Genomic DNA, 27898 nt, shown 5'->3' on the forward strand with positions numbered 1-27898 from the left:
GTTTCAAACATAACTGATCTGATCATTTTTGGAAAACAATTTGCTTATGAAGACACTGATTTTCAGCACGATCGAGTTATTTGGTGAAAATGTGGAGCTGGCTGCCAGTGCCTCAGCCTTTCCATGGATTGGCATCTTACCTTTTGGAAAACATCAACAGCTGCTTAGAAATGCAGCTGTGGGGGCTGGCCCCGTGGCCGAGTGGTTAAGTTCGCGCGCTCCGCTGCAGGCGGCCCAGTGTTTCGTTGGTTCGAATCCTGGGTGCGGACATGGCACTGCTCATCAAACCACGCTGAGGCAGCGTCCCACATGCCACAACTAGAAGGACCCACAACGAAGAATATACAACTATGTACTGGGGGGGCTTTGGGGAGAAAAAGGAATAAAATAAAATCTTTAAAAAAAAAAAAAAAGACTCTCCATTGCCTTTGAATGCTTTAAAAAAAAAAAAAAAGAAAAGAAATGCAGCTGTGGCCTACGATTTTTCTCCCCAGGCTTATTGAAAAAGTTCCTGGTGACAAAAAGCCTCAGTTGCCTCAGCATTTTGTTGGTGCTTATTTAGATGAGATGGATCAAGGTAAAAATGACCCATCATCTGCTTTCTCCAAAGAAAAGCTAATTTTCTCTGTGGATGAACTCATCATTGCTGGAACCAAAACTATAACCAATGTGCTATGGTGGGCAGTTCTTTTCATGGCCCTTTATCCTAACATTCAAGGACGGGTTCAGAAGGAGGTTGATTTAATTATGGGACCCAGTGGGAAGCCATCTTGGGATGACACATGCAAAATGCCTTATACTGAGGCAGTTTTGTGTGAAGTTTTAAGATTCTGTAATATAGCGCCATTAGAGATTTTCCATGGAGCCTCTGTAGATGTAGTTGTATGTGGTTATTCCATTCCTAAAGGCAAAGCAGTTATTACAAATCTTTATTCTGTACACTTCAATGAAGAGTACTGGAGAGACCCAGAAGTATTCTATCCTGAGCAATTTCTGGACAGCAGTGGACTTTTTGCCGAGAAGGAAGCTTTGCTTCCTTTTTGCTTAGGAAGAAGAGATGGTCCTGGAGAACAGCTGGCTCAGTGGAAATGTTCCTGTTTTTACAGCATTGCTTCAGCTGTTTCACTTGCATTCTCCAAATGAACTGGTTCCAAATCTGAAGCCCAGGTTAGGCATGACATGCCAACCGCAGCCTTACCTCATCTGTGCAGAAAGACACTGAAAGTGCATGGATGTTTTGTGGAACAAGACTATATGTTCACCTCACCTCTGAACCTTGTTTAATTAGTCTGTGTGTTTAGACAAAAGTCACAGCGTCATAAAGCCAATGAACACAGATCTGTCTTTAAAAACAGTACTACTAATAATAATAAGCAATAATAAGCATTAGCTATGAAAAAAAAAGAAAAGTAATGCACTAAAACTAGCCTGCCAGGTACTAAAACAGTTAAGCAATAGTAATTTAATTAGATTCGGTTTGTGCTAGACTGTTTCCAAATTCTATTCAGTTGATCTGTTTATTCCATTACCACACTATAGCATTTTATTACATTTAATATTTGCTATACATGATGAGAGATTTGACCTCACTAATGATAAGCAAACTAAAAGAATGAAATAGAAAAATTGTAACAGATTGGCAGAAATTATTAAAGATATTTATTATACTCGTTGTTGAAGAGATTGAGGAAATGGATACTATCCATTAGCATTATTGCTAGTGGAAATAGAAATTCATAGAACTTTTCTGGAGATGAGTAGTTGTCAAAACTCTCGAGTCAGTGGGCTGGCCCAGTGGCATAATGGTTAAGTTTGGTACACTCTGCTTTGGCAGCTCAGATTCTCGGTTCAAAACCTGGGCGTGGACCTACACCTCTTGTCAGCCTTGCTGCTCACTGGCAGCGATCCACGTACAAAATAGAGGAAGATTGGTACAGATGTTAGCTTAGGGCTAATGTTCCTCAAGCAAAAAAAAAGAAGATTGGCAACAGATGTTAGCTCAGGGTGAATCTTAGCAAAAAAAGAACGGAAAAACAAAAAAACTCTTGAGTCAAGACTTTGACTTATAAGTTCCACATCAATATTCTAAAATAATATTGGGACAGGTATGCAAAGGTATGTTAACATGGATGTTCATCACAGCATTGTTAATTTAAAAAAAAGAATAAATATCAGTCAGTAGATATATGGTTAAATATGTTCGGTACATCCATAGAGAAGAACAGTATGCAGCTATTAAAAATAATCATTTATATTTGTTAACCAAAATTATCAATATTAAGAGGGAGAGGGAAGACCATATGGCATGTTTGGAATTATGTAGAATGATTTCATTTGCGTGAAAGACTACCTATACATGTGTGTGTGTGTCTATGTGTAGGAAAAAGTTTGAAAGTGTCAGTTCATGGGGGATTATAGTGTTCCGACTGCTTTGACTCAATCTGGTGTCTCCTTCCTGGGACACTATAGATATACAGGATGTGGACCCACGTTAGATTATCAAAAGAGACTGTCCGCTTCTGTCTTCACCAGGTTCTGGGGGCCATAGGGAGATTTTCCTCTGGTTTTCTTCTAATTTTTGCTATCGGCAGTATACACTTGCATTATCATTTTGAGTGATATTTAACTAATTCACTGTAGTAAAATTCCCTGAAAAATTAGATTATTCTCCCCACTGCCAGGATATATATGTATAAGGAGTACCTTTTGTGTGTGTTGATAGCTTTATTGAGGTACCATTGACATACAATAAACCCACATATCTTAAGTATACAATTTGATGAATTTTGACATAGGTATAATATACCCATGAAACAATCGCTGCAGTCAAAGTAATGAACGTAACCATCACCACTGAAAGTTTCATTGTGCTCCTTTGTGATCCTTCCCTCCCTCCTTTATTCTCTCTCCCTTCTCCTTGTCCTCCTCCTCTACGTTTTCTAAATTTTCATTATGGAATCATACAGTGTACATACTCTTCTTTTGTTCTGACTTCTTTCACTCAGCATCGTTGTTTCATCGCTGTGTCTGAGATGATCATGTTTGTTTCTTTTTTAGTCTGTTAATATGGTGAATTACATTGATTGATTTTTCAATGTTAAACCAAAGTTTCCTTCGTGTGATAAACTCCACTTAGAGTTTTTCCTAAGTAAAACTTGGGTAAAGTATTACACTTTCTATATATTGTTGGAGTCAATTTGCTAAAATTTTGTTAACATTTTTTGTGTGCACATGAAGGGTATCAATCTGTAGTTTTCTTGTTAGGCCTTTGGTTTAGTATGAGATGGGAAGTGACCTTTCCTCTTCACTTTTCTGGAAGAATTTGTGTAGATTTGGTATTGTTTCTTCCTTACATGTTTGTGGAATTCACCAGTAGTACTTTTTTAGCTGTTTTTATTTTATATTTGACTTCCCCAGGGTCCTGCAAAGGACCTCATAAGTAGTATAGAGGAGAGAACTAACCAATCTCAGTACATTGTCACTATGACCTACAGTCCTAGACACTGAGGACTGAGCAAGTTGCTTAAACATATACATATAGAATAGGTATATTATGTGAAGCCAGGAGACCAGCAGTCTCTGTTCCAGGAGAATGATCAAGTTACCTTGGAACTGAGGGTTTCTAAACATTTTTTGTCATGTGCCCCTTTTGCAGTCTAGTGAAGCCTGTGTTTCATAAAACAATAATGATTTTAAATGTATAAAATAGAATGTAAAGAATTACAAAAGAAACCAATAATATAGAAGTTATTGAAATATTTTTTCATGTGTGTTTGTTTTAATTAAGATTATGATAGTTTACAACCTTGTGAAACTTCAGTTGTACATTATTGTTAGTCATGTTGTAGGTGCACCACTTCACCCTTTGTGCCCTGCCCCCACTCCCCCTTTCCCCTGGTGACCACCGATCAGTTCTCTTTGTCTATATGTTAACTTCCACCTGTGAGTGGAGTCATACAGAGTTCATCTTTCTCTGTCTTACTTATTTCACTTAACATAATACCCTCAAGGTCCATCCATGTTGTTGTGAATGGGACGATTTTGTCCTTTTTTATGGCTGAGTAGTATTCCATTGTATATATATACCATATCTTCTTTATCCAGTCATCAGTTGCTGGGCACTTAGGTTGGTTCCACGTCTTGGCTATTGTAAATAGTGCTTCGATGAACATAGGGGTGCATGGGACTTTTGGAATTGCTGATTTCAGGTTCTTAGGGTAGATACCCAGTAGTGGGATGGCTGGGTCATAAGGTATTTCTATTTTTAACTTTTTGAGAAATCTTCATACTGTTTTCCATAGTGGCTGCACCAGTTTGCATTCCCACCAACAGTATGAGGGTTCCTTTTTCTCCACAACCTCTCCAACATTTGTCACTCTTGGTTTTGGATATTTTTGTCATTCTAACAGGTGTAAGGTGATATCTTAGTGTAGTTTTGATTTGCATTTCCCTGATGATCAGTGATGATGAGCATCTTTTCATGTGTCTATTGGCCATCCTTATATAGAAGTTATTGAAATATTTTTTAAAACAAATGTGTGATATAGTAATATATGTGCTTCTTTATTAACATATTAAATAATAATACCTAATGAGGTATCTAATAACTTCCGTAATTTTAAAGTAGCAAGTGAATATAAATGATATTTTGAGAGATCTGAAAATTGTAATATGAAGATTTTTTCACTTCTATGGGTCACAAAATCCCAGGTACTGTAATACTGTTGCATTTTGTTTCCTGAATTCCTAATTGGAAGAAGTGCTAAATTTTAGTAGGACATAGTAAAAATAAGTTTGTGATATTTTCCCCATCCACATTCAAAGACTCTGAATTCTCTTCCTGGATATCTTGTGGGTTCATGAGCCCCAATTTAAGAACGTGCATTGAAAACTGTTTCCTTATTCTGTTCCCTTTCCTAGGGAAGTAAGCAAAAGATGGTAGAAACCCAGCCTTAGAAGTACTCTTGTGCCTGAAGGACTATCCCAAGGGATGGGAGGCAGTCTAACCCCATTGTCTAAAGGGCAGCTAGGCGTCCAGTCTTGAGTTCTGACCACCTAAATGGGCCTCCTTGCCCTGTACAGAGCTGACAAGAGTCATGTGGAAGGACACAAAGTGGCTTAGTTTTAAAAATGTTATTTAGGATATAACCTCAAATCTAATCAACTTCTCCTTAGCACCTTCATGGCAGTAGAAAGAAGTTGGTGCTGTGGAAATCTAAAGGAAGTGATCAATTCAAGAAAAGATACTACAAATGAAGGATTTTTGATTGACTAGATATCATTATAAAGCTATATAATTTTAAGAACTCTGGAAAATATAAACAAATGTTTTATTGTTCAAAATAGTAAACAAGAATCTGACTTAACTGATAAGGAAGAGCATATAGCATCTTCAGATTTATCGTACCACATAATTTGAATTATCGGAATTTGTGAGCTCATCTCCCTTTCTTCAGGCTTGAACCAAACAGTAACTGTTGAGAATGCTTCATTTTTTAAGAAGTCTCTGGGGGAGATTGTAGACATTTTGAAAGCATTGTATTTTCTGACTCATCTTTGTCTCTATGTATATTAGTTATCTATTGCTATGTAACATTTTACCCGCAAATTCAGTGGCTTGAAACAACAGACTTTTATTATATCGGGAATCTAGGCATGGCTTAGCTGGTTGCGTCTGACTCTCATTAGATTGTTGGCCTGCTGGGGCTACACTTGAAGGCTTCACTCGGGGAGGATCTGATTCCAAGCTCACTCACATGGTTGTTGGCAGGATTCAGTTCCTTACAGGCTGTTCTGAGAGCCTCAGTTCCTTGCCACGTGAGTCTGTCTGTAGGGTGTCTTACAACATGGCAATTGGCTTCCCTCAGAGCAAATAAGCAAGAGGGAGCATCCAAAATGGAACCCCAGTGTTCTGTAACCTAACCTTGGAAGAAACTTTCTGTCCCATTTGCCATATTCTGTTTGTTAGAAGCAAGTCACTAAATCCAGCCCATACTTAAGGGGCAGAGGGTGTACAAGGGCACGAAAACCAGGGGGCAAGGGTCATTGCGGATCCATCTTAGCGGCTGCCTACCGCTACATGAGGACAATATTGCTATGAGTAATTCATTGTTAATCAGACTCCAGTACCATTAGATAGATAAATATTGACTGAAATATGCAAGTTACTTTAATTGGGAGATTTATGTTGTCGTTATTTATTTCTCTTTGCTTTGTTTTCCAGAATAACCTGGGTATCTTGTGGTCTGAAAGAGAAGAAATTGAAACTGCACAAGCTTACCTAGAATCATCAGAAGCACTATATAAGCAGTATATGAAGGAGGTATGTTGCATGTCAGATAAATTTTAAGGTTTGGTTGAAGCTGGTGAATTGATGTTAAGAATTCTTCATTCGTAATGTTAGTATACGACTCTTCGGTATACTCAGGCCTCTCTATAGAGCTGTCTAGGTGGTCACCTAGAGTAGCTGAAATTATTTTATGTTGAAGACTTTAGGGTTCTTAAAAATAATCCTTGGATAGGGTCTAATAGCAACCTTATTCCAAATATAATTGTATAGAAAATATTATTATAATGTTATTCTAAAATACTGATATTTGCCTATTTTCATTTATAATCTAAATTCTGTTTTGATTTCCACTGAGAATAGTAGGGCATAAAGGAAAACAAACAAGTATTTAAGCAAAATATCTGAACTCTTTGAGCCAGTGGTTCTCAGATTTCGGCATGCATGAGAATCAGCCGGAGGGCTTGCTTATTAAAGCAGAGTGCTTGCTCCCCGACTCTGATTCAGTAAGCCTGGGTTGGGGCCTGAGAATTGGCATTCTTAACAAGGTGCCAGGTGCTGCTGATGCTCGTGGTCTGGGTGCTGCACTTTGGGAACCACTGCTTCAGGGCAGTGCTTTTTTCAATGATTTTTTTTTTTTTTTTTACCCCTGTGAAACTTCTGAAACGCAGTAACTTAAAACTGATTGAGCTGCTCTGGTTAAGCAGGTTAGAAGGACCCTGAGCCCAATCCACTACAGATACCTTCCTCCCTCCCCACTGGGGTAGACAAGAGAGGTACGTAGAACTTCTGGGGCCCTAGGGAACCCAGAATGAAAACTTTTACTTTAGTGGGTCACAGCCCTACAAAGGTGAAAAACCACCGTTGCCATCCATTTCCTTAATAAATTTTACCTACTAAAAGTTGGCAGTCTGGAGGAGGCCCTACATATTTGGGGGCAAGGAGGTATATAGGAAAACTCTGTACCTTCTGCTCAGTTTTGTTGTGAACCTAAAACTTCTCAAAAACAATAGTCTATTAAAAAAAAAGATTGGCAGTCTTCTAAAATTGAAATGGATTTCAGTTAATTTTGTTTTGAGGCTATGTGTAGCACTCCTTTAAATAACCATATGTTTTGTGATTTCTCAAATGCAGAGTTAGGAATCAATGTCTTTATGACGTTCACCAGTGATTTATATGTTGCTAAATTCAGTGGTAAATTCTTAGTTCTCATCTTATTTGACCTATCAGTAGCATTTGGCATAGTTGATTAGTCTCTCTTCCTTGAAACACTTCTTTTACTTAGCTTCCACTTGTCTGTTTTTCGTTTTTCTCAGTCTTTGATGCTTCCTCCTTATTTCCTCAACCTCTGAACACTGGAGTACCCAGTGTTCAGTCTTTGGACGTCTATGTTGAATAAGAGTGATGATAGTGGGCATCCTTGTCTTGTTCCTGTTCTCAGAGGGGTGGCATTCAGTTTTTCCCCATTGAATATGATGTTGGCTATGGGATTGACATATATGGCCTTTATTATGTTGAGATAATTTCCTTCTATCCTCGTTTTAAGAGTTTTTATCATAAATGGCTGTTGGATCTTGTCAAATGCTCTCTGTGCATCTATTGAGATGATCATGTGGTTTTTATTCCTCATTTTGTTAATGTGGTGTATCTCATTGATTGATTTGTAGTACATTTTGAAGTCAGGGATTGTGATGCCTCCAGCTTTGTTCTTTTTTCTCAGTATTGCTTTAGTAGTTCAGGGTTTTTGGTTGCCCCGTATGAATTTTAGGATTCTTTGCTCTATTTCCGTGAAGAATGTCATTGGGATTCTGATTGGGATTGCACTGAATCTGTAGATTGCTTTGGGTAGTATGGACATTTTAACTATGTTTATTCTTCCAGTCCATGTGCGTGGAATCTCTCTCCATCTCCTTATGTCATTATCTGTTTCTTTCAATAATGTCTTATAGTTTTCATTGTATAAATACTTCACCTCCTTGGTTGAGTTTATTCTTAGGTACTTTATTCTTGTAGTTGCGATTGTAAATGGAATTGTATTCTTGAGTTCTCTTTCTGTAAGTTTATTAGAGTACAGAAATGCAGCTGATTTTTGTAAGTTGATTCTGTACCCTGCAACGTTACTGTAGTTGTTAATTATTTCTGATAGTTTTCTGACTCATTCTTTAGGGTCAGATAATGCACTTACAGGTCTTCATAAGGTCTTGGAGTCTACTCTGAGTGAGATGGGAAGGTGATTAGAGGATTCTGAGGAGAGGAGTGTTGTGATTTGATTTGCCTTTGAGCAGAGTTGAGAACAGACTGAAGAGGGCATGAGAGTAGGAAGACCAGTTAGGAGACTGCAGCAATAATCTTGGCAAGAGACGATGGCGGTTTGGATCAGGTAATAGCAATGGTCTGATTCTAGATATAATTTAAAGGTGAACCCAACAGGATCTGCTGATAGATTAGATAGAGTGTGAGAAGGAATCTTCAAGGTTTTAGGCCTCAGCAACTAGAAGAAAGAAGCTGGTGTTTACAGGAGGGAGGTATGGAAGGGAAGGGTATCAGAAGCTCAATGTTGGACAGTAATTTTAAAGATACCTACTCCATAAACACTGTGAATGTCAGATGAGCAGTTGGACAGACAGGTCTGGAATTAGAGAGGGACAGACTGGGGAGATAATTTTTGAGTCATCAGCATAGAGATGGTATTCAGAACAAGGGAATGAATGAGGATGGAAAGAAGAGACTACATTTTCTTTCTTATTCTATATTTGAGCAATTTTATGGGAAAAAAGAATCACTTAATACAACAAATACAACAAATATTTAACTATTATTACCTTGGAAGCCAGGATGGTAGAGTAGAAAGAACAAAAGTTTGGGGTCAGACAAACCACGTTTAAATCCTGATTCTGTCGCGTAGTGTATGTTAACCTCACCAAATCTCAAATTCCTTACCTATAAATGGCAGTAACAGTACCCCCTTCATAGAATTTTTGTGAGTATAAAATGTATCCTACTTAAGCAGTCAATAAATACTAGTTTTTATTAGTTACATCTTCTAAAACTAAAATGTTAGTTTTTATTAGTTATATCATCTAGTTCCTCTGTCCATAGATGTGCGGTTTTATTTCTGGGCTTTCAGTTCTGTTCCGTTGATCTGTGTGTCTGTTTTTGTATCAGTACCGTGCTGTTTTGATCCCTATGGCTTTGATTTGTGGATGTTGAACCATCCCTCTGTCCCTGATATAAATCCCACTTAATCATGATGTATGATCTTTTTGATGTATTGCTGTATTCGGGTTGCCAACATTTTGTTGAGGATTTTTGCATCTATCTTCATCAGCAATATTGGCCTGTAGTTTTCCTTTTTTGTGTTGTCCTTGTCAGGCTTTGATATCAGAGTGATGTTGGCCTTGTAGAATGTGTTAGGAAGTGTTCCATCTTCCATAATATTTTGGAATAGCTTGAGAAGGATAGGTACTAAATCTCTGAAAGTTTGGTACAATTCCCCATGGAAGCTGTCTGGTTCTGGGCTTTTATTCTTTGGGATGCTTTTGATTACTGTTTCAATCTCTTTCCTTGTGATTGGTCTATTCAGATTCTCTATTTCTTCTTGGTTCAGCTTTGGGAGGTTGTAAGAGTCTAAGAATTTATCCATTTCCTCTAGATTGTCCATTTTGTTGGCATATAGCTTTTCATAGTATTCTCTTATAATCCATTGTATTTCTCTGGTATCCCATTGTTATTTCTCCTTTCATTTCTAATTTTACTTATCTGAGCTTTCTCTCTTTTTTCTTTGTAAGTCTGGCTAGAGGTTTGTCAATTTTGTTTATCTTCTCAAAGAACCAGCTCTTTGTTTCATTGATGCTTTCTATTGCCTTTTTTGTTTCAATAGCATTTATTTCTGCTCTGATTTTTATTATTTCTCTCCTTCTGCTGACTTTGGGCTTTGTTTGTTCCTCATTTTCTCCTTCAATTAGGAGTAGTTTGAGATTGCTTATTTGGGCTTTTTCTTGTTTGTTAGGATGAGCCTGTATTGTGATGAATTTCCCTCTTAATATGGCTTTTGCTTCATCCTATATGAGTTGGTGTGGTATGTTTTCATTTTCATTTGTCTTCAGATATTTTTTGATTTTTCCTTTAATTTCTTCAATGGTCCATTGGTGGTTCAATAGCATGTTGTTTAGTCTCCACATCTTTGTCCTTTTTTCAGCTTTTTTCTTGTAATTAATTTCTAGCTTCATAGCGTTGTGATCAGAAAAGATGCTTGTTATTATTTCAATCTTCTTAAATTTATTGAGGCTTGCCCTGTTTCCCAACATATGGTCTATTCTTGAGAATATTTCATGCGCTCTTGAGAAGAATGTGTATTCTGCTGTTTTTGGATGGAGTGTTCTATATGTATCTATTGAGTCCAACTGGTTTAGCTTTTCATTTAATTCCACTGTTTCCTTGTTGATTTTCTGTCTGGATGATCTATCCATTGATGTGAATGGAGTGTTGAGGTCCCGTACTATTATTGTGTTATTATTCATGTCTTCTTTTAGGTTTGTCAATAGTTGCTTTATGTACTTTGGTGCTCCTGTGTTGGGTGCATAGATATTTATAAGTGTTATGTCTTCTTGGTGGAGTGTCCCTTTGATCGTTATATACTGCCCCCTTTGTCTCCCTTTACCTGTCTTATCTTGAAGTCTACTTTGTCTGACATAAGTATTGTGACATCTGCTTTCTTTTGTTTGCCATTAGCTTGGAGTATCATCTTCCATCCCTTCACTCTGAGCCTGTGTTTGTCATTGGAGCTGAGATGTGTTTCCTGGAGGCAGCATATTGTTGGGTCTTGTTCTTTAATCCACCTCTCCACTCTGTATCTTTTTATTGGAGAATTCAATACATTTACGTTTAGGGTGATTAGCAATATATGAGAGCTTAATGCTGCCATTTTATCACTCATTTTCCAGTTCTCCTGCACTTCCCAAGTCTCTTGTCCTGTGTATTTTGGTCTGCCAATTGAGTTATGTAGTTTTATGTTGTGTTTCTTTGTTTTCTCCTTATTTATTATTTGTGTGTCTGTTCTGCTTTTTTGTTTAGTTCTTATCCTGAGGTTTGTATTCAAAATCTCATGGATGATATAGTCCCTTTTCTGATGGCCTCTACTTTCCTTAGACTAAACCGATTCAGTCCCTTTCTTCCTCCCCTCCTAAGTTGTTTTTCTCACATCTTATTGCATCTTCTGTTATGAGTTTCTGGTTAAAATGACAAGATTATCTTTGTTTTTGGTATTTTCCTTCCTTTTGTCTTTAATACTATGCTTGAGTATTTGCTAACCTGTTCTGATTCTGTCTGCCTATTTACCACCTTACTCTGTGCTTTGTAACCCCTTTATCCCCCCCCCCTTTTTTTTTTCAGGTATGAGGGCCTTCTTGAGGATTTCTGTAGGAGGGGCCTTGTGGGTACAAACTCCCTTAGCTTATGTTTGTTTAGGAAAAGTTTTATTTCTCCATCACATCTGAAGGATATTTTTGCTGGATAGAGAGTATTCTTGGCTGAAAGTTTTTGTGCCTCAAAGATTTGAATATGTCATTCCAGCCTCTCCTAGCCTGTAAGGTTTCTGCAGAGAAATCTGCTGAAAGCCTGATGGGACTCCTTTGTGGGTTATTTATTCTGCCTTGCTGCCCTTAATATTCTTTCTTTGTCATTCAGTTTTGCCAGTTTCACTACTATATGCCTTGCAGTAGGTCTTTTTACAGTGACATATTTAGGAGATCTGGCAATCTCTTCCACGTGGATTTCCTTTCCTAGGTTTGGGAAGTTCTCTGCTATTATTTCTTTGAACAAGGTTTCTACTCCATTCTCCTTCTTGAATACCTATAATTCTTATGTTGCATTTTCTAATTAAGTAGGCTATTTCTTGGAGACCTTCTTCAGTTCTTTTTCATCTTAGTTCTCTCTCCTCCTCTGTCTGGAGCATTTCAACATGTCTGTCTTCGATGATGCTGTTACATTCCTCTATGGTGTCCACTTGAGTGTTCAGGGAATCCATCTTTTGTTTTATTTCTTCCATTGTGTCTTTCATCTCTAATATTTCTTTTTTTTTTTTTTTTAAGATTTTATTTTTCATTTTTCTCCCCAAAGCCCCCTGGTACATAGTTGTGCATTTTTAGTTGTGGGTCCTTCTAGTTGTGGCATGTGGGATGCCGCCTCAGCATGGCCTGATGAGTGGTGCCACATCTGTGCCCAAGATTCGAACTAGTGAAAGCCCGGGCCGCCGAAGCAGAGTGCACGAACTTAACCACTTGGCCATGGGGCTGGCCCCCTGATCTCTAATATTTCTGATTGATTCTTCTTTATACTTTCAGTCTCTTTTGTGAAGTAGCTCCTGAACTCATTGAATTATTTCTCTACATTCTCTTTTACCTCGTTTTTTGATGATAGCTGTTTTGAATTCTTTGTCACTTAGATTACATATTTCTGCATCTTCAGGACTGATTTCTGGGTACATGTCATTTTCCCTCTGGTCTGGAGATCTAATATAATGTTCAATATTGCTAGAGGGAGTGTCTCTGCTTTCTCACATCCTGTTGTTATTTGGTTGCAGTTACCATCTGTCGCCACTGGGTGGGGGTCAAGAGCCGTGTATTCTGAGCTGTCTTCAGCCGAAATCCCAGGGGCTGGAGCTGGGCTGAACAGGTGGGAGGAGGGGCGCTTTCTCCTGCGTCCTCTCAGGGTTTTCTCCCTCTGCTCTCTCTGTCTGCTGTCCTGAGGTGTTGGCTTGATAAAGTCACCCTCTGTGAAAGCTTTTGCCCCAGTAGAGGGCTTCCCTCTAGGCTGCAAGGGCCCTTGGGAGTCCTTGATGTTCCCACGAATGAATGTCCTCTCCCCTGTTCCTTTCCTCTTGGAGGCTGCCCGCAGTCCCTGATTGCAGTCTTTAGAGGAAGGAGTGAAGTTCTCTCTTACCCTGTTCTACCTCCTTCAAGGGGGGCTCCAGCCTCTCCGCCCTCCATTATCTGGCTGCATGGGTCTCTCCAGCATTTTTGTGTTGTATTTTGATGTCCTCTGTTGGAGTATAAACGTTCTTTTCGTTGTATATTGGAGGGGAAAGATTACAGGAAAACTCACTCCACTATGATGCTGATGTCACTCAAGTAGTTCTCTTCCTTTGGAAGACTTAAGATGGGTTTATAAGTGATTTACACCTATATTCATTGAATCCTCATAACAACCTTATGAGGTATAGGTACTGTTACTATCCTTATTATATAGATGAGGAAACAGAAGCACAAGAGATTGGGTGACTTGCCCAGGGCAATAAACAATGGAATCACTGGTTTTAGTGTCCCTGTATTGAAGGAAGATAATCTATATACTCTTCTTGTTCCCTTGAGAAAATATTAGAATAAATATTAAAAACTTTGATTTTCATTAGTGGTCAGTTTAGAAGAAGGATGTATACATTTTTCCTATTCGTCATGCTTATGTAAGTTTTTAAAAGAGCTTTTTTTTTTTAACTAGACAAAATTAAGACTTACAATACTTAAAATTACACATCTCTAAAAGCAAGTTGGTGGATTTCTTTTAAGCATGCTTGAATTCACCTGCAACAGCAGTTGAAATTTTGTCAATTGTGAGCTTGTAGGCAATCTTTTTTTATTTGTTTGACTCTTAGATTTTGTGGTTAAGAAAATTACTTCCTGGGTAACATGAAAATGAACTGGTAAAAAAAAGTAGTATATTGGGCTTTTAAAATGTGATTTCTCCAAGGACTGGGGCTGGGTGGAGCTCCAGAGGCCAGCCCTGCAGCCCGGAGGGGAAGCTCCAGAGTTCTTCCCGGGCAGCAGACAAAACTCTCTGTCTGCTATTAGCAGAGGGGCTACGCCCAGCATCCACAATACCGGGAGGGTCCCGGAGAGGAGAATATCAGGCAGGGCAGCAGCTGACCGACCAGCTACCACTGAAATCGGGATCTCTGGCTATCCTCCAGACAGGGCAAAGGGCTCCCCGAGTTCCTGGGGAACAGGACTGGGGCTGGGTGGAGTTCCAGCGACCCAGCTCCGTAGCCTAGGGGGAAATCCTACAGGCTCACAGCAGCCTCAGCGAAAGCCTCTGCACAGCACTAGTAGAGAGCACCCAACCGGCAGCCACAAGGCTGGAAGACCCTGGGACAAAAGTAGCATAGCTAGGTGAGCTAACCACAGACTGTAGAAGATGCCAATAGCTCTGCTGCGCCCCATAGTGGACAAGTGAGATTTTGTGGGTGCCGACAGTGACGGAGCGGCAAATATAAGTGATCCTACCCCTGGCCACTGGAAAAGCCCATAACACCGTTGCAGACCCCAAGGAGGGAGCACGTCTAGGTGGGCTGCAACCGTAGGCACCAGCAGCCTGAAGCCCCCCCGTGACGGCCCCCACGACAGAAGAGGGAATCCAAAGGACCACTGTGACTACAAGGAGGGGCCCAGGCCTGGTTAGCAACTGCGGATAGAGTTCCTGGTTGGTGCAGTATAAACAGCTGCTCCCCCACCACAGCAGCAAAAACAAGTGAAAGGAGCAACTAAACTCTATCTCTATGCGGAGGCACAAATCAACAACATCAAGCAATGTGAAAAAATACATTAAATCTCCAGAACAGAAGGAAAATAACAAATACACAGAAAACAGTCCCAAAGAAAATGAGATATATAACCTAAATTATGATGACTTCAAAACAGCCATCATTAAAATACTCAATGAATTAAGAGAGAATTCAGATAGACAACTCAACGAGTTCAGGAGCTATGTCACAAAAGAGTTTGATACAATAAAGAAGAACCAAACAGAAATACTGGAAATGAAGAACACAATAGAGGAGATTAAGAAAAATCTAGATGCACTGAACAGTAGGGCCGATAATATGGAGGAAAGAATTAGCAATTTGGAAGATGGCAATATAGAAATGCTGCAGGCAGAGGAGGAGAGAGAAGTAAGACTAAAAAGAAATGAAGAAACTCTCCGAGAATTATCAGACACAATTAGGAGATGCAACGTAAGGATTATAGGTATACCAGAGGGAGAAGAGAAGGAGAAAGGGGCAGAAAGCCTATTCAAAGAAATAGTGGCTGAGAACTTCCCAAATCTGGTGAGAGAGATGGATCTTCAGGTGACAGAAGCCAATAGATCTCCAAACTTTATCAATGCAGGAAGACCAACTCCACAGCATATAGTAGTGAAGCTAGCAAAAGTCAACGACAAGGAGAAAATACTAAGGACAGCCAGGCAAAGAAACTAACCTACAAAGGAACCCCCATCAGGCTATCAGCAGATTTCTCAGCAGAAACTTTACAGGCCAGAAGAGAGTGGAATGATATATTCAAAAATCTGAAGGACCAAAACCTACACCCGAGGATTCTCTACCCAGCGAAAATATCCTTCAAATACGATGGAGAAATAAAAACTTTCCCAGATAAACAAAAGTTAAGGGAGTTCATTGCCACAAAACCTCCTCTTCAGGAAATCCTCAGGAAAACCCTCATTTCTGAAAAATCAAAAAAAGGAAAGGGGCTACAAAACCAAGAGCAGAGGAGATAAGAGGAGGACAACAACAAAGAGTAGCAGGTCTTCATCAGAACAGATTAAACCATGGGATGAGAAACAAAGGAAATTGAAGAAAACCGGAAAACAAGACATAAAATGGTAGTGGTAGGCCCCCACATCTCAATAATCACTCTAAATGTAAATGGATTGAACTCCCCAATCAAAAGACACAGAGTGGCAGGATGGATCAAAGAACAAGACCCAACAATATGCTGCCTCCAGGAAACACACCTCAGCCCCAAAGACAAACACAGACTCAGAGTGAAGGGATGGAGAACAATACTCCAAGCTAATAATGAACAAAAGAAAGCAGGTGTCACTATACTAATATCAGACAAGGTAGACTTCAAAGCAAAACAGATAAAGAAAGACAAAGAGGGACAGTATATAATGATAAAAGGGACTCTCCACCAAGAAGACATAACACATAAATATATACGCACCCAACACAGGAGCACCAAAATTTGTAAAGCAACTCTTAATAGAACTAAAAGAAGACATCAACAACAATACAATAATAGTAGGGGACCTCAGCACACCATTAACACCAATGGACAGAACATCCAGACAGAAAATCAACAAGGAAATAATAGAATTAAATGAAAAATTTGACCAGATGGACTTAATAGATATATATAGAACACTTCATCCAAAAACAGCAGGTTACACATTCTTCTCAAGTGCACATGCAACATTCTCAAGGATTGACCATATTTTGGGAAACAAAGCAAACATCAATAAATACAAGAGAGTTGAAATAATATCAAGCATCTTTTCTGATCATAACACTATTAAACTAGAAATCAACTACAAGAAAAAAGCAGAGAAGGGTGCAAAAATGTGGAGACTAAACAACACGCTTCTGAACAAACAATGCATCATTGAAGAAATTAAAGAAGAAATCAAATATTATCTGGAGACAAATGAAAATGAGAACACGACATACCAAATCATTTGGGATGCAGCAAAAGCAGTCCTAAGAGGGAAATTCATCGCAATACAGGCTCACCTTACTAAACAAGAAAAAGTTCACATAAGCAACCTCAAACGACACCTAACAGAACTAGAAAAAGAAGAACAAACAAAGCCCAGAGTCAGTAGAAGGAGGGAAATAATAAAAATAGGAGCAGAAATAAATGATATTGAAACAAAAAAGACAATAGAAAGGATCAATGAAACAAAGAGTTGGTTCTTCGAAAAAATTAACAAAATCGACAAACCTTTAGCCAGACTCACCAAGAAAAGAAGAGAGAAATCGCAAATAAATAAAATTAGGAATGAGAGAGGCGAAATCACAACAGATACCAATGAAATACAAGGGATCATAAGAGAATACTATGAAAAACTATATGCCAACAAATTGAACAACCTGGAAGAAATGGACAAATTCCTAGGCTCCTACAATCTCCCCAAACTGAATCAGGAAGAAATGGAGAATCTGAATAGGCCAATCACAAGTAAGGAAATAGAAACGGTAATCAAAAACCTCCCCAAAAATAAGAGTCCAGGACCAGACGGCTCTTCTGGAGAATTCTACCAAACATTCAAAGAAGACTTAATACCTATTCTTCTCAAACTGTTCCAGAAAATTGAGAAAGATGGAGTACTCCCTAACACATTCTATGAAGCCAACATCACTCTGATCCCCAGACCTGACAAGGACAACACAAAGAAGGAGAACTGCAGGCCGATATCACTGATGAACATAGATGCAAAAATCCTCAACAAAATTTTGGCAAACCGAATACAGCAATACATCAAAAAGATTATACACCATGATCAAGTGGGATTTATACCAGGGACACAGGGATGGTTCAACATCCGCAAGTCAATCAATGTGATACACTACATCAACAAAATGAAAAACAGAAACCACATGATCATCTCAATATATGCTGAGAAAGCATTTGACAAGATCCAACACCCATTTATGATAAAAACCCTCAATAAAATGGGTATAGAAGGAAAGTACCTCAACATAATAAAGGCCATATATGACAGACCCACAGCCAACATCATACTCAATGGACAAAAATTGAAAGCCATCCCTCTGAGGACAGGAACAAGACAAGGGTGCCCACTTTCACCACTCCTATTCAACATAGTACTGGAGGTGTTGGCCAGAGCAATTTGGCAGGAAAAAGAAATAAAAGGAATCCAAATAGGTAACGAAGAAGTAAAACTCTCGCTGTTTGCAGACGACATGATCTTATATATAGAAAACCCCAAAGAATCCATAGAAAAACTATTAGAAATAATCAACAACTACAGCAAAGTAGCAGGGTATAAAATCAACATACATAAATCAGTAGCATTTCTATACACTAACAGTGAACTAACAGAAAAAGAACTCAAGAACTCAATCCCATTCAAAATCAGAACGAAAAGAATAAAATACCTTGGGATAAACTTAACCAAGGAAGTGAAGGATCTATACAATGAAAACTACAAGACTTTCTTGAAAGAAATTGATGACGACATAAAGAGATGGAAAGACATTCCATGCACATGGATTGGAAGAATAAACATAGTTAAAATGTCCATACTACCTAAAGCAATCTACAGATTCAATGCTATCCCAATCAGAATCCCAAGAACATTCTTCACAGAAATTGAACAAAGAATCTTAAAATTCATATGGGGCAACAAAAGACCGCGAAATGCTAAAGCAATCCTGAGCAAGAAAAACAAAGCCGGCGGAATCACAATCCCCGATTTCAAAACATACTACAAAGCTACAGTAATCAAAACAGCATGGTACTGGTACAAAGACAGGTCCACAGATCAATGGAACAGAGTTGAAAGCCCGGAGATAAAACCACACATCTATGGACAGCTAATCTTCGACAAAGGAGCAGAGGGCCTACAATGGAGAAAAGAAAGTCTCTTCAACAAATGGTGCTGGGAAAACTGGACAGCCACATGCAAAAGATTGAAAATTGACCATTCTTTTTCACCACACACCAAAATAAATCAAAATGGATCAAAGACCTAAAGATTAGGCCTGAAACAATAAGTCTTCTGGAAGAGAATATAGGCAGTACACTCTTTGACATCAGTTTCAAAAGAATCTTTTCAGACACTATAACTCCCCAGTTGAGGGAAACAATAGAAAGAATAAACAAATGGGACTTCATCAGACTAAAGAGCTTCTTCAAGGCAAGGGAAAACAGGATTGAAACAAGAAAACAACCCACTAATTGTGAAAAAATATTTACAAGCCACTTATCTGACAAAGGGTTAATCTCCATAATATACAAAGAACTCACACGGCTCAACAACAAAAAAACAAACAACCCGATCAAAAAATGGGCAGAGGACATGAACAGACATTTCTCAAAAGAAGATATGAATATGGCCAGTAGACACCTGAAAAGATGTTCATCATCGCTAATCATCAGGGAAATGCAAATCAAAACTATACTAAGATATCACGTTACACCCGTTAGATTGGCAAAAACATCCAAAACCAGGAGTGACAAATGTTGGAGAGGTTGTGGAGAAAAAGGAACCCTCATACACTGTTGGTGGGAATGCAAACTGGTACAGCCACTATGGAAAACAGTATGGAGATTTCTCGAAAAGTTAAAAATTGAAATACCCTATGACCCAGCCATCCCATTACTAGGTATCTATCCTAAGAACCTGAAATCAGAAATCCCAAGAGTCCCTTGCACCCCTATGTTCATCGCAGCATTATTTACAATAGCCAAGACGTGGAACCAACCTACATGCCCAGAAACTGATGATTGGATAAAGAAGATGTGGTATATATATACACAATGGAATACTACTCAGCCATAAAAAAAGACAAAATTGGCCCATTCACAGCAACGTGGATGGACCTCAAGAGTATTGTGTTAAGCGAAATAAGCCAGTCAGAGAAAGATGAACTCTATATGACTCCACTCATAGGTGGAAGTTAGTATATTGACAAGGAGATCTGATGGGTGGTTACCAGGGGAAAGGGGGGGTGGGGGGAGGGCACAAAGGGGGAAGTGGTGTACCCACAACATGACTAACAAAAATGTACAACTGAAATCTCACAAGGTTGTAATCTATCATAACGTTAATAAAAAAAAAAAAAAATGTGATTTCTCCAGTTCCTCCAGAGGAGGGCGCTTGGTGTTCACAGCAAAATTTTAGTGTTGTTTTTCTTTAATTTTAGATTGGGAGTCCTCCTCTTGATCCTACTGAGCATTTTCTTCCTGAAGAAGAGAAACTTACTGAACAAGAGAGATCAAAAAGGTGAGTAGGTCTAGAAACCAGCCTTCACAGGTATTTCCACATAGTGTAGATAAGATGATTGTTCAAAAAAGCACAAATGTTTTCTCTTTCAAATGCTCATAAAGGTTGTAGAATGTGGATTCTGACATGGATTAAAACCTCCAGTTGCTACATGCACTAGCTATGTGTTCAAATCTGATACCTGTTCAAATCTGAGGCTCAGTTTCCTTATCTGTCAAATAGATAGAATGACCGTACCCAACTGAAAGGGTTGGTGAGAGGATCAAGATAAATATATATGACAGTCCTTATAAATTATAAACCATTATGCAAATATTAATTTTTTTCTTCATAGATTTGAGAAGGTTTACACTCATAATCTCTATTACCTGGCTCAAGTCTACCAGCATATGGAAATGTTTGAGAAGGCTGCTCATTATTGCCACAGTACCCTAAAACGCCAGCTTGAACACAATGCCTACCATCCCATGGAGTGGGCTATTAATGCTGCTACCTTGTCACAATTTTACATCAATAAGGTAAGCTTCTTGAAGTAGTTGTCTAACAAAGTTACTGATAGGGTGCATAAAAATAGAAGCAATAGTACCTTGACAAGGTCGCCTTTTAAAAACAGGTAGCTTGTATTTTATGATGTAAATTGGACAGAAAAATGCAGCCCAATTTGCTAGTGGAGTAAAATTTTGTAGCTTTTTGTTGCATTAATCCTTTTGAATCTTAAAATACTGAGTTTTATCCTTGTCTTGTTGCTAGCCCCTAAAATTATGTGTTACCTAAGACCAATTCTTTTTTGATATAGGCAAGTTATCTCAATTCATTTTAGTGAGATGTTACCTTACATTGCAGATTTTATCTTGTAGATATAACTTTATCTTTAAACAGTGGTAATCTGGTAGCTATGAGAATTTGTCTGAGGAAGCTGACTGTTAAATGTGGGCTTTGATAAAAGCATGTGACGCATTTCAGTTGTTCTTTAGAAGTAACTCTGCAATAATTTTTCTATATCGGAAATATCTCTGCTCAGTTCCCGGTCTTTATGATGTCCTTCTCCTGGAGTATTACACAGGGACAGATCTGAGCTTCTTAGTTGTTTTCAGAGTCATGTTGGTGGACTCTTAATTGACCTATTTATTCCTTTAGTCCTTAAGAGTTTTTAATGCTAAAACACTTTTAAGCCATGTTTCCTAGCCAGATTTGCTGTTAATCCTGAGTAAGATAGCTCAGCAATAGAAATTACTTTCATTTGTGTTTCTGATTCACAAACCTCTCTGAAATTTTGGTAATTCTTTGCTTATCAGAGTTCCTTCTCAGATCTCTCTGGTTGCCTGCTGTCGTATCCTTACTGGGCCTTTATCCTTTCTCAGCTTTTTCTTAGTGCTGGTTCTGTAAATGTGCCCTATGTTTAAAGTATTGTCCCACAGAATTTCATTCAGAAAAGCTATTAGCAGGAGAGAAAGGGCTGTGGTGACTGCAGCATCGCTTCTAGGACTTTGGTCTAAGATCAAGCGTGTAAGTAACGCTACTGCGTATGTCAGAGCATTCAGTTAAATCTAACTCTCATGAATCCATGTCATTGTGGTCATCATCAAAAAGTGTTATGTGGTTGCCTCTGCTTGTGGCACCTTTTTTATAGCTTCTGGAGGCCCCTTGTTTTGTTTAGCAACTTTAAAATTATATATTCTCTGTGATTTTAATTAACACTTAAAACTCCATGGATATCAATAGTACTAAGAAAATTAGATGCTAATTTACTGCGTAATTAAAAATTTAAAGTTGTTAAGCATTGCTTATGGGAGCATGCAGTAATTTTCATGAGTACCTCCCCCACCCTGCGCTTTTATTTTTTTACCAAAATGTTTTATAAGTTTTTGTTACAGCTAGCTAAGTTATATTGCAGAAAGATTTGAACCATGTTTTTAAAAAATGCAATTTTCATTTATATCACTGTCATCTTCATGTGGTTCCAGTCATGAGTTTTTGCACTTGGTGAGTCCCTACCTTGCAGGGGCTAAAGTCCCACATTTACCAGCCACCTACAGGGCACAGGGCACTCACTGTGTTAGCAGTGGTTGCTCACAGGGAGCCAATCTGGACAAAGCTGAAGTGATGGTGATGTGTAAGGGGTTATTGAGGGACAATTAGGGCTTCTTTATGTAAGCTAACTTTCTTTTGGTTTTCAAGGTTTAACACCAACGTTTTGATCCATAGGTGTTGCTGGGCTAATACTACATATGGTCCCCAGCTATTTTGAGGATGGCTTCTGAATTTGCCGTAATGGAGAGATATATTTAATGCTGAGATTTTAAAGTCATAGCCAACCATTAAAATCTTAGCAAAGTCAAGTATTACTAACATGAAGTAGAGATTGTCTTTAATGAGGGTGGCTTCTGACTAAAAGCTGGACTTTAACTTTGTGCTTCTGCTGGGTGGTCCTGTGACTTAACGTGACAAATGCAAAGTGTTTATATGAACAAGGAGATCTTCTCCGAGTGTTTGAGAATTTACCATGCCCAGATTTGAATGATGAAGGCTTCAAGTGTGTTGGTAAAGCAGTTCCATAAAGTTTGTCTGTGGAAATCTGTTGACTTCAAAACTGGGTAGGAAACCTCACTATATGTAAATTCCACAGATTTTAGGACACAGGAATCTCTTCCTATCAAAATTTATCCTTTTTGCCTTTGGATGGTAGATGAAAAAGGGACCTCTAAACCTAGAGAAATAAATTAAACCTTAAAGCCTCTGACAGAATGTAAATGGTTTAAGAATTTATCATTCATGGAACTTTAGCTGTTTAGACTGAAGCTGAGAGACCGAGGCGCTTTGAGTGAGGGTGGCAGCCCTTGTACACTCAGTGATTACTGGAGGAAAGCTAACTTGCAGTCAGCACTTGTCTTTCTGCCAGTTTGGATTAACATTAAGAGTTTGGGGGCATTGTCATTTTAATCCTTGAGGTAGTTTTTTAACCAGATAATACTACAATGTGTCTTAAATACCTTCTTAGTGTTCAGCAACCACACAGGGTCTCCTTAGTAGTGATTTTACCTGACTTTATAGCTTTTCCCTTATTAAAAGACTTTATGCAAATACCAGTTGCAAATAAGGCTATGTAATAACTGCATTTACTCTTGTCTTTTTCCTCACCAGCTGTGCTTTATGGAGGCGAGGCACTGTTTATCAGCTGCTAATGTCATTTTTGGTCAAACTGGAAAGATCTCAACCACAGAAGACAGTAAGTTTATGTGTGTATGCTTTGCTATACAGCTTTTATAAAACTTTATTTTTTAATAATTTTAAACTTTAGAAAGTTCAAAACCAGAACAAAAAACTACCATATGCCCTTCTAAATTCATTAATTTTTAATATTTGCAATCACGTTTTTTTTTCTGAACCATGAGAGAAGATTGCGGATATTAGGCTTCTTTACCCCTTTAGACTTCAGTGTGTGTGTTTCCTAGGAATAAGAATATTTTCTTACATGGTCATAGAACAGGAAATATAACATTGATATAATTCTTTTATCTATAATGCATATTTCTGTTTCATTAGTTGTCCCCATAATGTCCTTCATAGCAATTGTTTTCTAGTACCAGAGTATCCAGTTCAAGATTGCATATTGTGTTTAGCTGTCACAGTTCCTCAGCCTTTCTTTCTCTTTCGTCACATGGACATTTTTGAAAAATACAGGCCAATTATTTCATAGAATTTCCATCAATTGGTGTTTGATGTTTCCTTATGCTAAGATTCAGATTATACATTTTGGTTAGAATACTACCTAAGTGATGTGTCCAAAAATCTAGCTTTTTTTCTAATAGTGTTTTATTTAGTCTTAAAAATCACAGTTAACCTGTGTATTTGAGCAAATCAAAACTACAATAGAATATCACCTCACACCTGTCAGGATGGCTATTATCAAAAAGACAGGAAATAACAAGTGTTGGAGAAGTGTGGAGAAAAGGGAACCCTTATGCACTTTGGGTAGGAATGCAGACTGGTGCAGCCACTGTGAAAACAGTATGGAGTTTCCTCAGAAAACTAAAAATAGATCTACCATATGATCCAGCTATCCCACTTCTAAGTGTTTATCCAAAGAAAATTAAAACACTAACTTGAAAAGATATCTGCATCCCCATGTTCATTGAAGCATTATTTACAGTAGCCAAGACATGGAAAAAACCTAAGTGTCCATCAACGGATGAATGGATAAAGAAAATGTGGTACATATACAGTGGAATATTATTCAGCCATACAGAGAAGGAAATCTTTAGAGGAAGATACAAACTTCCAGTTATAAAATAATTAAGTTATGAGGATGTAATGTACAGCATGGTGAATATAGTTAATAATACTGTATTGCATATTTGAAAGTTGCTAAGAGAGTAGATCTTAAAAGCCCTCATCACAAGAAAAAAAATTTTGTAACTATGTATCGTGATGAATTTTAACTAGAATTATTGTGATTATTTTGCAATATATACAAATATTGAATCATATTGTACATCTGAAACTAATGTTATGTGTCAGTTATACCTCCATTTAAAAAAAAAAAGATTGATACTTTCCATTGTTACAAAATCAGTAACATGCCTACACAGGCAGGGCACCTGAGCACATTTTACTAAGGTATTGTGCAGTAACATTTGCTTCCAAACCTTATGGAAGTCAAGTACCCAGATCCACAAGCCATTTCTGCAAAGGAAAGCTCAAGGACTTCATGTCTAAGTGCAGGTTCCTAAGTACAGTCAATCCTCATTATTGTGGATTCTGTATCTGTGAATTTGCCTACTTATTACAATTGAGTTGTAACCCCAAAATTAGTCCTCAGGGCGCTTCTACGGTCATTCACACTGTAAATAAGTATCCTTTTTGCAGACTATTTAGTGCCACGTTTTCCACTTTTTTGTGCATTTTGTCAGTGATTTCATTGTTTAAACTGGCCCCCAAGTGTAGTGCTGAAGTGCGAGCTAGTGTTCGTAAGCATGTGAAGGCGGAAGCATGTTCCTGCCTGACAGAAAACACAGCGTTCCACAGGCTTCGTCGAGGCACGGTGAAGTTATAGCGCTCCGGCAGCGAGTTCACTGTTAGTGAGTAAACGGTGTATTTTAAATAAAGTGTCTTTAAACAAACACATAAAATAAGATTACATATTAATCAGTTGACGAAAATATTGTGACCAACAGCTCATAGGAACCTACTCCTGAATTTCCCCTAGGAGTTTCAGCATTTGCTATTTCAGTGTTCACAACAATTTTATAAAACATAACTATCATGAATAATGAGAATCAGCTGTACGTTGTTTCCTTGTGAGAGAATCTAGGTAGGAAGTTTTACCGTTGGGGATAAAACCCACTTGTTCTACTGAAAGGAATGTTCATCTGAAGGAGATAATCCAAACCACTAGTGACTTACATCAGGGCTGTTTCCGTGCTGCCTGAGAGCTGAGCAGCTTGATTTTCTCCCTGCAGAACTGGGCAGCACGACTCTTGGACTGGTATTGGTGCTGTTGGTGGCACACCCAAAAAGGAAGACCACAGAGGAAAGCATGCAGATTGATAGCAATACTGCATTAAATCTAACACAGTGACCAAAAACATTACTTCATGTTATGAAGGATTTTTGAAAAATACTAGTGAAAACCAAAATAATTTAAACCATGAAAATTTTTAGAATAAATTTTTCCTTGCAAAAAGGAATTCCTTCCACAGATGTAACAATAATATTTTGGTAAAACTGGACATGGGATTTGAATTACAAAATGAAATAATTGGCTGTTGATTAAACCACCTGTGTCATTCCAAACATTATTTTGAGGGATTCCTTCCACTCAGGACTACTTTTAATTCATGAGAAATCCATTTCAATTTGGATTCCACTAAATTGGAATTTTTGACAAATTGGTAACAGAGACCACAGCATAGGCAAGGTGATGAAAGTAAATGTTTATAAACAATTAGAGGAAACTGCTTTCAACCACTTCATAAGGATCCATGTATAGACATGAATTATAGAATTCATATCTTAATTAAACTAGGTATTCTAAGAATGTGAGCAATTCTTTTGTTAATCCAGTTTGATTAATAATGGTGTTGGGGCTGGCCCTGTGGTGTAGTGGTTAAGTTTGGTGTGCTCCACTTCAATGGCCTGATCTTGCAGGGGGTTCATGGGTTTGGATCCCAGGCGCCAACCTACACCATTCATCAGCCATGCTGTGGCGGTGACCCACATACAACGTAGAGAAAGATTGGCACAGATGTTAGCTCTGGGCGAATCTTCCTCAGCTAAAAAAAAGAAGAAAAGAAAAAAGTGTTGAATAGCCACATGTACCAGATCCTGTCCTAAGTTCTTTGTGGGCACCATCTCATTAAATTCTCTTAGCAACACTTCAGACAGTCATTGTTACTACCTACACTTTACACATGGGGAAACTGAAGCACAGAGAGGTTCAACAGCTTGCCCAATGTCACACAGATAGTGAGGGGCAGAGCTCTCATTCAAACCCAAGCAGGATTGTTCCAAGCCTGTAACTTGTAACTCCACTGCCTGAGCAGAACTACACTGACCCGACCTCTGCTGGCTTGAGATGAAAAGCTGCCTCTGGAGCTGGGTGGGAGACTTGGCAACCTTGGGAGGGCTTAGAAATAAGGACAGATAAAAATCAAACCCACAACATTAAGTTTGGGAATAAGTCTGTGAATCTTATGATAATGGGCATTGGTTTCTAATAAGATGTTTGAAATGCCTAAGGTATGCATTCTTAATAGGGGCAAAAATTGTTTCTTGGAAAGTGAAAAAAAATCTTAGTTATTACAATGGTATGTTAAAAAAAAAGGGAAATCTTGCCATTTGTGACAACATGGACAGACCTTGAATGCAATATGCTAAGTGAAATAAGTCAGATAAAGAAAGACAAACACCGTATGATCTCGCTTATACGTGGAATCTAGAAAACAAAACAAAACAAATTCATAGATAGTACAGAGAACAGATTGGTGGTTGCCAGAGGTGTTGGGGTGGGCAAAATGTGTGAAGGGGGTCAGAGGGTACAGACTTCCAGTTGTAAAATAAATAAGTCATGGGAATGTAATGTACAGCATGGTGACTATAGTTAATACTACTGTATTGCATATTTGGAATTTGCTAAGAGTGGATCTTAGAACTTCTCATTACAAGAAAGAACATTTTTATAACTATGGTGACAAATCTTAACTAGACTTATTATGGTGATCATTTTGCAATATATAAAATATTGAATCACTATGTTGTACCCTGAAACTAATATAATGTTATGTGTCAATTATATTTCAATTAAAAAAAAAAAGTGTGCTTGAGTCATTAAACAGGTTTTGTAATGTCACAACCTTCTTTATCATTGTGACTCAGAAGAATATAGAGGCTATGAAGAGTTACAGGAATGTACCTTATCAAATTAAATAGTTGGGTTTCTCCTTTTATTTATTACATTGAATTACTTGTAGATTGGTTAAAGTCTAAAAGGCACTTGTCCAAAAAGCATAAAAACTAAACCACCAGTGGGATGTCATTTTGTGTACACTCTTCAAAACAGAAAGCTAAAGAAATCACAATGTTTAATGTTTTCTAAATTCTTTCATTGAATAGCCTCATATATTGTTGGTTAGAGTATTTATTGAAAATAATGCGGCAGTATGTATGAAGAACATTTTAAGTGGTGTAAACTCTGACCCAGTAAATTCTACTTCTAGGAATCTGTCCTGAGGAAATCATCCAAAACCCACATAGATTTATACACAGAGATCTTCCTGTTTAGTGTTGTTTGTAATAAAGGGATTGGAAACAGCA

The 27898-nt window shown here is 38.1% G+C and overlaps 1 protein-coding gene and 1 pseudogene across 1 annotated transcript in view; both read left to right on the forward strand.

Annotated features, from left to right (window-relative positions):
• Positions 1 to 27898, forward strand: part of KIFBP (kinesin family binding protein) — a 39017-nt gene that overhangs the window by 5684 nt on the left and 5435 nt on the right. Inside the window, exons 2-5 of the mRNA XM_014862794.3 lie at positions 6224 to 6322; positions 20007 to 20086; positions 20421 to 20604; positions 23228 to 23312. Coding sequence (XP_014718280.1) covers positions 6224 to 6322; positions 20007 to 20086; positions 20421 to 20604; positions 23228 to 23312 — 448 coding nt within the window. The remainder of the gene's footprint in view (positions 1 to 6223; positions 6323 to 20006; positions 20087 to 20420; positions 20605 to 23227; positions 23313 to 27898) is intronic.
• On the forward strand, positions 334 to 1352 carry LOC106844994 (vitamin D 25-hydroxylase pseudogene; annotated as a pseudogene).

Source organism: Equus asinus, chromosome 2 (assembly GCF_041296235.1).
Source record: "Equus asinus isolate D_3611 breed Donkey chromosome 2, EquAss-T2T_v2, whole genome shotgun sequence".
Classification (NCBI taxonomy): Eukaryota; Metazoa; Chordata; class Mammalia; order Perissodactyla; family Equidae; genus Equus; species Equus asinus.